This window comes from Leguminivora glycinivorella, chromosome Z (genome assembly GCF_023078275.1).
Source record: "Leguminivora glycinivorella isolate SPB_JAAS2020 chromosome Z, LegGlyc_1.1, whole genome shotgun sequence".
In the NCBI taxonomy this organism is placed as follows: domain Eukaryota; kingdom Metazoa; phylum Arthropoda; class Insecta; order Lepidoptera; family Tortricidae; genus Leguminivora; species Leguminivora glycinivorella.
In genome coordinates this window covers 20,719,839-20,733,360 of record NC_062998.1, presented here as the reverse complement: position 1 = coordinate 20,733,360, position 13,522 = coordinate 20,719,839, and the positions used below count along the sequence as shown (strand labels likewise).

Here is a 13,522-nt window from a genome sequence, read left to right as displayed (position 1 = left end):
GGGTTGGTCCAACCGTTGGCCCCATGTGATCAGCGGCCATAAGGGATGAAATTTTGATATCCTCTGAAAAAATCGTTTACTATGATGTCTAATTGTCTACTATCACCATGCAAACGCAGCTTGCTTCCATCTAAAAGTGAAGTTTTTTTTCATAACTAGTAAGATGTCTATACATATTGTGTGAGATAGGATAGAGTAGAGAAGATTAGGGGCGCCGGGGGTAGACGTACGAATACGAGAGAGAGGATAGAGGAGATTGGGGGCGTAGAAGACATGTACCTATGGATGACGAAATTGTATTAAAGAAACATGAATGACAATTTGTTAATAAATGTATGACTTATTGCTGAATTTATGGAGGATAATAATGTGTAATTTGTCCCCTAAATATTTAAATAATTAAGTAGATAAATGATAATAATAAGTAGACAAACTATTGATGTTACTTTCACTAAAATAATATATTCGAACAATTTGTAAAATTTATCGTTATTTCTAGTAATGTAAGATGTTGTAAACAATGTTTTGCTACACCCTTTCCAGGGTCCATTATGTATACTTATGCCCATGTAACATATTGGAATGCAAATAAAGATCTATCTATCTATCTATCTATCCAAGTTTGCAAAATAACTATACTTATTGACCATGTCCACAGTATCCAACTTAAAATTCAATTGCTCTTTTATAATAATTTCGTACAAAATAATACGAGATTTTTTTTATTTGAGTATTTTCTGTTATCACTGATTATAGGATTTATCCATCCAATAGGTAGTTGATTGATTATTTTATGATGAAAGCGGGATATGTATTTATAAAGTTATGATAGAATCGCAGCGATGTTGACGTCCGGGCGCTCGAGTCCTCTTCGGAACAACTCGTGTCGTGGCGCGACGCGTGTCTGGTGAGCCTCCACGTCGACGTCGCGCCACCGGCGCCGCCCCGCGCGCCGCGCCGCAGACCCCGGCGGATGCCCCGCTGCCGCTGCCGCGCGCTCGCGCTAACCTTACAATCAACGAATATTATATTTATCATTCCGCGCTTACACAACCCACTCACTCCACGTCTCTCCACTAGTGACTAGTCGACCAAATGGAATAAAAGAGTTGTATCCGCGATACTCGTCTGCACATTCTTGGTGCAATTTTAACCGTGGCTAAACATACTTTTAGTAAACATATAAATATGCGGGTAAATCCCTAAATTAACATCTTTGGATTATTAGAATGTGTGAAAAATATTATCATAATTTTATGAAAGTGCGGATCTATCCATAATTATAATTTGCAAGGGGAACTTTCGCTCCCGGTCTACAAAGCGATGAGATAGTTGCGAGTAGTCTCACAAGGATTAGAGTGTCGTCAGTGAGATTAGTTAGACCGGAGGAAGCAGAGGAGTCGGCGAGATGTCGGTGACGACCACGACGACGCTGAGCGCGCGGCGCGGCGCCGGCCCCGAGCCGCGCCTCAACGGCCTGCTCAAGCACCCGCAGCCGCCCGCACCCACAGACCTTCCCGTGAGTCCCCCTCGCTCTACATCTGCTAGACTAGTTAGGACCGGACCCGTCCTCCATTGATACTAACGTCCTATGTCCATAACATAGATCGCTAGAGAACGGTACATACGCCTTTAATAGGTATTGAGAATAATATCCCATTTTTCTGCATTCAGTTTCCTCAAACGGATCATATTTGTTTTGAAGTTCTTGCTGTGATCTATTTAGTCACTCCTCCGGTGACTAGACAACGTCAAACATTGACTCATTTGTCTACTGCTCTGAGTGAAAGTGTGTCCACTAACACGTTGAAGTGTGTACACAATAAACGATGGCTGCTTGGAAAGTTCTGCAGACGACCCGTTCTTTTGGCATGAGATAGAATTCCTTTCTGGACCCAAAACATGCGAGTTTTGTGCTAGGACTACATTCGTTTTGTGACTGCATGCCTACGTCTTGCCTTAACACATTACGATTGCTTTTTGCAGCATTTTCCACGAAATTTTAAAATATACATTAAAACAGAATAAACAGTGTGTAAAGCTAATACGGGCGAATATCTTAACGGTTGTGAGTATAGGACATAAGAAATGTAATTAGGCAGCTAACTTTTACTTAAAATAAAAATTGTATCCACGCTAAATAATTCATCTTTCACTCATCCATCGGACACGGAGAGTTCGGGTTAAAGAAATTTATTATCTCATAAGAAATTTTACATTTCACTTAATGAGTATTAGATACATAACTTAGTTAATTCACTAGTAGGCAGCAAGGTTCACATTTCTTAATGATAAAATTCAAAGTTCATAAATCATAATTTACACAATGTAAAAAAACAATTGTAATATTAGACTACAGTAGGTGTTTATGACTCTAAAAGTCAGGTAGAATGATAATTGAACGCATTCCTCTGGTCGCAACTGATGCTCGACAACACATGTTGTGCGCAGTACAGGTCCGTATTCAGGCAACTGGAATATTTTGAATGATGTGGTCTTTGAGTTTCTTTTTGAAACTAAACAGAGTAGTTGCTTCCTTTACTGTTTTTGGTAAATTATTGAAAATACGTGCTCCTTCATAAGTGATGTTTTTATTACCAAATTTTTTTTGTGCGCGGTGGTGGCAGATATAAGTTATCAGCATTTCGAAGAATTCGTTTGCCTTTTTCTCTGTTTGTGACGAAAGTTAGTTGAGTACGTATACTTTTGGTTAGTATTTTTTTTATAAGTATGCATATTTTGTATATATATAACTGATGAACGCTCATAAGCTTTGTTTCAGAATATATTTTATTTGTTGGAGTGAGATAATCATAATGAAACAGTGTTTTGACTATTTTGTTTTGCGTGATTTGGAGACCTATGTAAAGAACTTTGTATACCATGGTTTGCAATAAATGATTATCTTATCTTATCTTATCTTATCTTATCTTATCTTTAAGAGTCGACTTCGTTGCGCTCCCCCAAATCTCAATAAGGTAATCCAGAGTTACAAATAATAAATACCTATGTCAGTAACTCAGTATCTAATATACTTACTCCTGTACATTTGAAATATATGTATAATATGTATACAGTATGTAAACTAACGAAAACCATTTACTGTAACCCGTAAATGTCCAGGTGATACTGAGAAACTTTTACTATGGGATCAACCCCGAAATCACGAAAATATCTTCTGACAGTTTCATAGGTAGTTTTATTTTATAGTAAGTATTTCCTATGGGAGAGTAAATTTTTATTTCGCGTTTTGGGTGTTGGTCCCATAGTAAAAGTTGCTCTGTGTAACTTAAATATTAACAGGCTTCAGTAAATGGTTTTCGTTGGTTTACATACTGTATATATTAAACGAATATAAATATATATAATAGGTAGGTATTTTTGTATCTTATTGTTTTTCTATCCCAAACCTCCTTCTATTTTTTCACTTTCGGGAATTATAAAGAATATCCCCCAAGAGCCACCTATAAGCCATAGTTCCAAATTCAAGAATAAAACTTTCTAGAAATGTAAATCTTAAGTAATCAAATTATAAACTATTTCTTCATTCCCTCTTGATCTGTCATTGACTGTAATCACATTGGATTGTTTCCTTACACTAGAGTGCCTTGAAAATTCTTACAAATATAATTATTCTTCATGCAATTGTATAACATCCGCTTCGATACGACAACTGTGAGTAAAAAAAAAATATTGCCGTTCGCTATCACATGTAAATGATGTGTCTGCAGGAGGCAGTGCGAGTGCGAGGTTGTTTGCTGAAGCGCGGTCGTCAAGCTTGCTCAGGCAGGGCTTATGTTGACGTCACAACTCACCGTTGACGTACATAATTATAATTTAACTTTAAAATATGTACTTACTATGTTATGTGTATGGCGACTATGGGATATGGGTTAAATTGTGGCGTAGGCAGTGTTTCTTTCAACCCCTTATTTGCCAAGAGTGGCACTGAAACTTTAGTAGTTTCATGTGTTCTGCCTACCCCTATATGGGATACAGGCGTGATTGTATGTATGTATGTATGTATGTTTGAGAACGATCAGATCAGAGTTGTAAAAGTCGATTTGGAGAACTTTATTTGGTCATTATTCTGAATTATATGTAGGCAATAAGCAGGGAGCGTACTTTTCATGCCGATGACATTAATCTGACGTCACGCTCCGTATAGGCTGAACCCAAATAATTTTATTGTAAATTATTAATCATTAGTCGTCAATCATTTTAATCGTATACAAATTACTTCAAAAACAGTAATCCATTTACATGTGGCATAAATAATACCTACTTGAAATGTGAAACGTGAATAAAATTATTTGATTTGTTTTTATAAATAAATTTAATTAAATAGTATTGTTAACAACACATTACAATAAATACGTAGAAAAGAGAATTTCTCTCTAACGTAAAGCACACCTAGGGAATGCAAACCGGTAAACCGGTTTACCGGTTTCCCGGTAATTTTGCCAAATTTGGGTTCGGTAAATTACCGGTAAATATACTCAAAAACCGGTTTTTTACCGAAATTTAAATTTACTTAAAAATTACTACAAAAAGCACTTCTGTCGCTGTTTCTTCGTAAATAAACACTTGTAGGTACTTCTGGTAATCACTTTATTTAGTAAGAATTCGTTTTCTACATGAAAACGTTTATTTTTATATATTGTGGTATTGAAAACATGTCTGTTATATCCTTATATCTTACCCACTGTAATACGTCGACAGTCAATACGCGCGAGAGGGATGACTGGTTGTCGTTTCAAACGTACCTAAGTACAATATGTCTGCCGACATGTTTCGTGGCATATGGAGAGTATATAGATCCATCATCAGGCATGAGCTCTTGCAGCGGCTAGAGTCCGTGCATTGTTGCCTGCACTGTGCGTGCCTGCATAGTCGGTTCCAAGATAAAAAATACCTGATTTCTATAAAACCAACAAGTTTGGACTGTGGATAATCAGTTCACTATCCACAGTTGGGTTTATAAACTCCAAATTTAGACCCCGAATGAAGGATAAGACCATTAATTCACTCATTGTTATTTAAATATTTGATTAGCTTTTAAGATAAGACCCCTCCTCCTCGCCATGGTATTTTCATTGCTGAGGGTCGTGAAGTCCCAATATAATCAGTTTTATTCTGACTTTCTGTTCCGGTTCTGAAGTTGGGTGTAGAGGATAGAAAGGATCTCATCTGTCCATCTTGCGACCTCTGGATCGTTAGCCATCAACCTTGCCAGTAATGATTAGTTGCTCAAGGTTGTGGCCTTTTTCCCTCCAAAAACTCCAAAATTCTACGTAAACAGATGGTTGATAACCTGGTGTTGATTTTCAATTCACGTAAGATAGACACATTTGTACGGAAGGCAATTCAGGGTATTTGCAAAATCTTCATCTAGCACCACATCTCGAAAACGTCAATGCGGTTGCAGCCTTTTTCAGACTCCAAGTCTCAGCTCCGTAGATGAAAATGGAGAAGACTAGAGCGTAAACCAATCCGGTTTTGGTTTTTCTAGAGACATGCGGTTCTCAGGAACCAAGACTAATGGAGATAATCCTTGTAGCTAGGACTCTTTTGGCCATTCCTATGCGTATTCTGATTTTTTTTTCAGAAGAACCGATATTGTCGATGTTTGCGCCGAAGTATATGAAGTCATCTACTGTTACTGGCCTAAGAGCATCTGTGTGTTGTATCTACCTACCACAATCCACCACCATGAGCTTGGTTTTTACTGTGGTTAATCTTGAGATGCGTTTCGAGACTGATGCGTTCCATTTTACCAGTGCTGTCAACCATTTCCGCTTCATTGGCAGCCAGAAAATTGGTGTTATCTGCCTATCGAAGATTTGTTATTTTGGTGCGCACCAATGATGATTCTTCCCTCCCAGCTTCCGCAGGCTCTTCTGATGACACATTCACCGAAGGCAGGTGACGGGTAATCTTATCAACACCTTTTACAAAAGTAAAAGGGCTCGAAGGTTCTCTGCTAATTCAGTTTCCTTTTTCAACGGAATTTCAATTCAATGAAAGCTACCAAATGCTTGATGACAAAACGATGCAGTCAAAGGCTTTGCTATAGTCGATGAAGCAGAGGATCATCGAAGTACTGAATTCATAAGCCATCTCTATCAATGGACGTATATTTAGGATCTGTTTGCACCTTTGCCCTTCACGAAACTTGCCTGTTTTTGCGGGATCTGCCAGTCCAGCATGTGACATAACCTGCTGTGTAACACAGCACGTTTCTAGTGGGATATAAGAATGATTTTATCGAAGATGAGTGCTAATTGTAAGATTTAGCATCTAAAATGTATTTATTTTTTGTAACAAAGTCTTAAAACCTGCTTTTTTCAAGATTTCATTAATCATATTTGTCTTTTGAAAGTGGTAGTTTAATGAACACTACTAAAAAAACTACTTAATTATCGATTTTGACGGAAAATATTGATTTTTCATGAAATAAAATCAAAACCGGGAAATTACCGGTTTACCGGTTTTTGCGACGCTATGTCGGTAAATTACCGGTTTTGAAAAACGACCGGTAATTGCATTCCCTAAGCACACCATCCTTCTTGCATTCATTACCATGCAAAGAAATTCATAACTTAAAATGATTGATGACTAATGATTAATAATTAACAATAAAACAATTTGTGATCACCCTATATGGAGCGTGACGTCAAATTGATGTCATCGGCACGAAAAGTACGCTCCCAGGCAATAAGGGTTCATAAAATTGAAATGCCTAAGTTATTTAACGACTCGGAACTCTCGGAAGTTCTGTAATGAATGTAATTGTGTATCGTTGTAAAATATTTCTGTGTTCAGCAACGCACATTGAAAATTATCAATAACGTGTAAATATTGCTTTATAAATCTATGTAGATCAATATACCTAGTAGCCAGAAGTTATACAAAAACTTGTTCATAAATTATGAATATTTATATGTACATATAGTTGTTTAGTACGAGTTACGAATTCCCTCTTGCGCCTGTATCTTACGACTTTTTACAGAACATACGGCTTTGAAATTTCGTCATGGCAAGTAAATATACTTTTCAGTACAGATGGTGTTGGTCGTGTTTTAATTTATCGCCACTCGTTTCGAACTTCCTTTTTTACGCACTTGTATCGTAATATACTATTGTACACTAGTGTGGGAAAAAGCAAAACAATGTACTGTAAAGTAACTTAAAATTCACATAGCAACTTGGAATAGGCTTATGGGTCGGGGCGGCCGTATTGTTATTTATCTTATATTATAGTATTTAAAGGAGGTCAAAAAAGACGAGTGGCGTGGGTAACAATTTGAGGCGAAGCCGAAAATTGTTATTAAGACGCCACGAGTATTTTTTTACTCAGTTAAACACCGTTGCATATAATACTTTTTCTACGACTATGCGCTTAGTTTTTAATAGTTTTCTTGAACAGCTTTCGTAAAATTCACACTATCCCGTATTTTGACGCAAAGGTTTGCACTATCAGCTCAGCTGCCCAAAGCCTTTCTGCGCACGCGCGCAGTATCGTTATAACAACAAATAACAATGCGTTGCCATGGTTATATATAGAGCCAAACAATGCGTTTTCAGTTTTTACGATACTGCGCACATGCGCGGAAAGCCGGCGGGCGCTGGCTTTGGGGAATAGACTTTTATGTAGGGTTTTAAAGATCTATGCACGACCCTGTAAATAACGAAGCATTTAATTGCAACATTAATTGGGTGTGGAATGAATATTTATTCAACTCCGCGCTATGGTTTCTTCTCTATTTCTACAGTATTGTTTTTCCTTTTGTAATTGCTAATTTTGATGATGTGTTGGCAGAATAAATGTTTTATACTTATTCTATTCTATTCATATTTACATGTTTCACGTTTGCTGAGCGAAAATATTTAGATCGCTGAGCTAACCATTATGTTATTGTACATACAGTAGCTGTAATAGGAAACTCAAGTCGGGCGTGACATGCTGGTTAGTGGCTTTTATAATTATTAGAATGGCTTCTAGTTTTAGGTACTTTAACTCCAAGGCTACGTTGGAAAATCAATTAGTGGCAGGCATGTAACATGGCCTAGTGGTGTGTGACACGATCGATATTTTAAACGCATTCAGGATTTCTTTTTTAAATGAAATCAAATATATATGTTCTTTCAAATCGTAATGTAGAATTCGTTTCTTAATTATTTTTATTTTCTATATCACCTATTCGAAAAGGATTTTTTCTTCCCCGCTAGGATGGCTCAAAGTGAACCTTAACTTTTCTGTATACATTTTTTAGGTTAATTTCTAATAATTATTTCCTCATAGGTGATGTGAAATAGGGCCACAACTGCCACAAGGAACAAAATTAAGTATATCGTCACTACTTTGAAAAAATCTCGTATCTCACGCTGCTCCTCAAAGTTAAAACGCAGTAAGTCTATATGCATTCCATACATACTTACTACAATTTTCTTTTCATTGACAGACGAAGATACGAGTTTTTTTAAAAGTAGTGACGATATGTATATTTGGGCAATACCAGAAATTGGGATCCAAATGAGTGACAGTTTGTTAACAAAAAGTTAACTCACTGTCAGTTTGTGACGACAATTAAGCAGTCGAGAGTGTCAGTAGACCCGTTCAAATAGCTTACCGCTAATACGTTTTTAGAAACTCGTTCTAGGTCAAGACTGTTTAAAATTATTTCTATTCTAGCCATGTAAATTGCCACCTAATTACCGTAACTCAAAGCTATTATGTACATTTACACGAGGAGAACGCTTTAATTAAGTTAGGAGTAATTAAGATAGGTAATCCGTTATTATAACTAGGTACTATGCGTGTTGGATGTTCCTTATGATTTGAGTAAGACGAGCGCGGCATTACGTCACATCGCGCCACTTTATTATCGCACCCGGCGGCCGGCGGCCGACGCTGCGCCGCGCCGGTGCTCGCAGAGCTGAACCTTGACACAGCACATGACAAGCCGACCCATTGTATTTAGTGTAGTGTTACGCGTTTTTCGGTTTCTCGACTATGTGGGGTGACTGGACTTAGCTTATCGCTTAATGCTTCTGAACTCATTTAAGATTCCAAAGAACACAAACAATTAGTCAACATAACCACAGTATAATAAAGAGTACTATCGTACAGTATGGCCACTCCCGCTCCCCGCTGAAAGTGCCGCCCACCCGCTCTCGATTACCTCACAGTTACCGCCTGTAAAAAACGCGAACAGTCGACCTGTCATATCTCACTCATACAAGCATGGTACGCGTTCACCTACACGAGCTTAGACTGTGTGCTAGGAACGCGCCTCCTTCATATATTTGATCGCCAGTGTCCGAGATGTGACATACATAACTATACATATAGAAGTCTTTTCCGTTATTAATACTTTGCTGGATTTATTTTTGAATTGATTAGTGCATTATGCAAAGTCGTTGGGCTAAAATTATGTAAATATTTCAAACGAGAGTTTGCAATATTTTTACGGCCCAAGTATTTATACTACATATTCATCACATTTACAACAGAAAAAAAGTGAAAAACGATATAGGTAAAAGTTAATTATAATAGTTGAAATTTCATAACCCCGCCCCGCCTGTGTGCAGCTGCACAGTGCACATTTAGATAAGTAGGTGTGCGAGTGTGATGAAAAAGGTATTAGGTACTACCTACCTAGTACCTACAGACTTCGGTCTTAAAATTAAAATAAGGATATTGAAACATGACATTACGTAAATACTACTTCCTACTGGGTCTTAAAAGTTAAGGTGAATCCAGTCTGACTTTTAGATTTTTCTCAGTTTTCTAGTACAATTTTGAACACAACTTATTATTTAGTCATATTCATATGAAAGTAAAATATCATATTATAAACTAAACCTAAAAATAAACTTTAACTAAATAATAAATAAATCTAATTTTATTTTGCCAAAGTTCAACCTTTGAATTGTTGATTAGTGGTGCAAGGATACGCGAAAGTAGAAATGTTGAAGTTACACTACCTATAAGGTGACAGCAGAGCAGTAGTGCCACCAAATGGAGGAAATGGTGACATGAATAAGAATGTAACAGTTGGTAGATATGTGTTTGTTGCAGTCACTGAGGTTGGCGGCGCCGTTCAGCACGGACCCGATGGCGGTGGCGGAGCGCGAGCGCTGCACGTACGGGCGCGTGTCGCGCGCGGCGGCGGCGGCGGGCACGGCGGGCCGCCGCGTGCGCGTCTACTCCGACGGCATCTACGACGTGTTCCACCAGGGCCACGCGCGCCAGCTGCAGCAGGCCAAGGCAGTATTTCCCAACGTATACCTGATCGTCGGAGGTTAGTGTAGTGTCTACAATACTAATAGCTCATAACATAAAACATAAGTTACCCTGTGGCTCAGATCATGCAAATAGTTAAAAGGTAGTTTTTCAAACCACATGATCTCTCAATTCTAGTTTTTAACCCCCGACGCAAAATCGAAGGGGTGAAAGCTGAGTGTTTGTCTGTCTGTCTGTTTGTCTGTCTGTCTGTCTGTGTGTGTGTCTGTCTGTGTGTTCCCGAACGGATGAACTGATTTAGCCATGTTTCATGAAAATCGGTCTACATACTATGTCGCGGTAGGGGGTTTTTTCAAAATTTTAATTTTAGGTAAATTAATACTTTACGAAGAATAATATCAATTTGTCGTAAATTCATTTCATTGGGCATAATATATAATGATTATGCCCCTGAGGCAGGTATGAGAATTTGGGTATCAATTCACACAATTATCTTCACCACCCTTTACCACCTGGCGTCAGCCGATATCATGAGTAGACACTGTAGATAGTACAAATAATATACTGTAATCCTTTAAACAATGATGTTTGGATCAAAGATCTGGTGTTTATGTCCGGTAATCTCCTTTTTTTGCGAAGGTCATATGTAATTTGCAGTGTACCTATAACTGGTTTTCATCCAGAGATGCGCGAGGTAGCTAAACCGAGAGCAAAATCAATGTAGGCTGCGAAAACTAAAGTACTTAAACGTCAATATCTTCAGCGAACTTGATTCGGTACCAACATTACCAACCCGCTCATAAAATTCTTGTCACGAATGACTTTATGAAGATAGCCACAGTGAGCCCATTTCTGACTTTTGGATATGATTTTATGGAATGTCTGTGTGTGTTGTGATGAGTAGTAATGCGATGGTGGTGTGTGTTGCAGTGTGCAACGACCAGCTGACGCACAGCCGCAAGGGCCGCACGGTCATGACGGAGGACGAGCGCTACGAGGCAGTCCGCCACTGCCGCTACGTCGACGAGGTAACACCGGTTCTTTATTCGGACTCTGTCACGCCTGTTCCCGGAGAGCTAGGCAGAGACTTTGGACTTGCCACTATGCTTGCCGATTTATTTATTTACTTCTGGCCCTTTTTCTTGATTTCTTCTTCCGATTAGACCACCGAATGCCCGCCGAGGTCTTCTTTTTCCAATTCCCAGTTCCACTTCCCCCAGTTCCACCATTTTATACACTCTCTTTGTTAGTCTTCTTTCATTCATTCTACGTGTTCAAAGCATCTCAACGTAACTTTCCCAATTTCTGGCACTAAGTGCCATGTCCCATTTGCTCAGTTGACACGTATCTCTTAATACACTGTTCCTAATTCTATCTTGTAAGTCGCACACAACAGCGATTGTAGTGGCGACATCTGTCCTAATCGTTAAAGCCTCCGCCACACATAAAGCGTTTTGATAGCGTAGCGTTAGCTGAGCGCAATGATAGCGGTGCGCCGGCGGAACACTGGCGTTCCGTTCGCAATGCGCGCGCATTCCGCTCGCAATCCGCGCTCGTTAGTTCCCGCCGGCGTCTGCTGGGCGCAACGCCAGCGTTCGTCCGGCGCACCGCTATCGTTGCGCTCCGCCTACGCTATCAAAACGCGCATGTGTGGCCGAGCTTTAAGTGTGACTCCTCATTAAAAGATAACTAACTGAAATTGCGAAGTCAATGGCATTTTGACTGATGTAAATTGAGAGATGTTGAAAATTCAAATCTCATCACAGAATATATAATAGTACAAGTACAGAAGGCCCACTGCTTTGATGTTCACGACATGCCGCCTTTTTAAATGCCTACAAAATTCTCACAAAGAAACGAGCCGCACGTGTTCGGCGCCCGGCGATAGGGTTGCCTATGGACTAAAACGAATTAATACTCAGGTAAAATGTTATAATATTATATTCAAGTCTTGGGTATTTTCTAGGTATATATATATTTTTATATATTTTTGTTTGAGTTCCAACATCACAAGCCTTATTGAATCTTTTCGGGGGAGTTAATCAGTAGTAGATCTGTTTAAAAATGTCCTATGGTATTTATTTTCTTCATGATATCTATTTAACTAAGCATTATTAGCCATTCCACACGCGGACATCCCATATGAACCTTAAAAAAAACTCGCGACGTAAAGTAACATTAGAAAGTGCAAATGTGCGTTCCGTGAGAACGCGCGCCACCCCCGATTAGGCCGCGAGCTCGCGGCCGCTGGCATGTACTTGTAGCGCGGTGATAGAATCGCGGAGTGAGCCGCCCCTGATCTCATTAATTTCTAAATCGATTTTGACAGTTACATTTTCACCTTAACAGCTGAAACAAGGGTCATGTTGCTTAGAACGAATGAGCGAAATAGCATTTTACTTATCTAGTGAGATAAAATGACATTTCAAATATTATTTTATAGACCGGAAAATTATTATAGAGCGAGGTCACTTAGATTACACTGAATGATATGTCACGCAGGTTCAAATCAAACCTCGATGATGTTTAATATTATTTCATTTTTAAACGACCGACGGTGTCTTTTTCGGCTTGCTAAAATTGTTTCGTTTTTCTCTAATACTCACAGTTCTTATCAACATATTCTCATGAAAAGTTATCAGCAGCAGCAGAATTAAAATTTTTATGTTTTTGTTTTTCTATAAAAAAAAACAGGTGGGTGTTTAAGTTGTTTGTTAACTATTGTGTGCAAACTACAATGGAAACATATGAATGAGACAAGACCAATAAATATGACACCCATTTAGTATTGTGAGTCTCAGTGACGAACACAAATGCGCATGCCATTGTAATATTGTTCTGCCATCGATACACATCGATAGCTATCAGTAGCAATTTCCGCGAGCGCTGCGCTACAGCTAATAAACGTGACATTTTTAGTGGTTGATATCGTTCAACTAGCTTGACCTCTGTCTTGTTGTACCTCAAGTTCGAATTTTACTTGGTCGTGCTGTCTTGAGGAAACTTTCATGATATGTAGTAGACAACATTTACAATCTTTTAATTATTATAATATTAAAAGTGCCTATAATTATTTTTATGATGTGCAATTTGCATTTCAAAGATTAACCCATAGCACAGTATAATAAAGAGTACTATCGTACAGTATGGCCACTCCCGCTCCCCGCTGAAAGTGCCGCCCGCCCCCTCTCGGTTACCTCACAGTTACCGCCTGTCAAAAACGCGAACAGTCGACCTGTCATATGTCACTCATACAAGCATAGTACTCGTTCA

At 38.7% G+C, this 13,522-nt stretch overlaps 2 protein-coding genes across 5 annotated transcripts in view; both read left to right on the top strand.

Annotated features, from left to right (window-relative positions):
- The window catches only part of LOC125240547 (choline-phosphate cytidylyltransferase A-like), a 38,436-nt gene that overhangs the window by 18,725 nt on the left and 6,189 nt on the right, over positions 1 to 13,522 (top strand). For 2 of the 4 annotated variants that reach the window (XM_048148455.1, XM_048148454.1), the window contains exons 3-4: positions 10,085 to 10,307; positions 11,180 to 11,277. In XM_048148455.1, the coding sequence (XP_048004412.1) occupies positions 10,085 to 10,307; positions 11,180 to 11,277 (321 nt within the window). Of the gene's footprint in view, positions 1 to 1,387; positions 1,520 to 10,067; positions 10,308 to 11,179; positions 11,278 to 13,522 lie in introns of those variants that run through there. The other 2 variants (XM_048148456.1, XM_048148457.1) reach the window with 2 other exon arrangements.
- The window catches only part of LOC125240548 (choline-phosphate cytidylyltransferase B-like), a 44,431-nt gene continuing 31,865 nt past the window's right edge, over positions 957 to 13,522 (top strand). The window contains exon 1 of the mRNA XM_048148461.1: positions 957 to 1,408. The gene's annotated coding sequence lies outside the window, so the exon portion shown is untranslated. The remainder of the gene's footprint in view (positions 1,409 to 13,522) is intronic.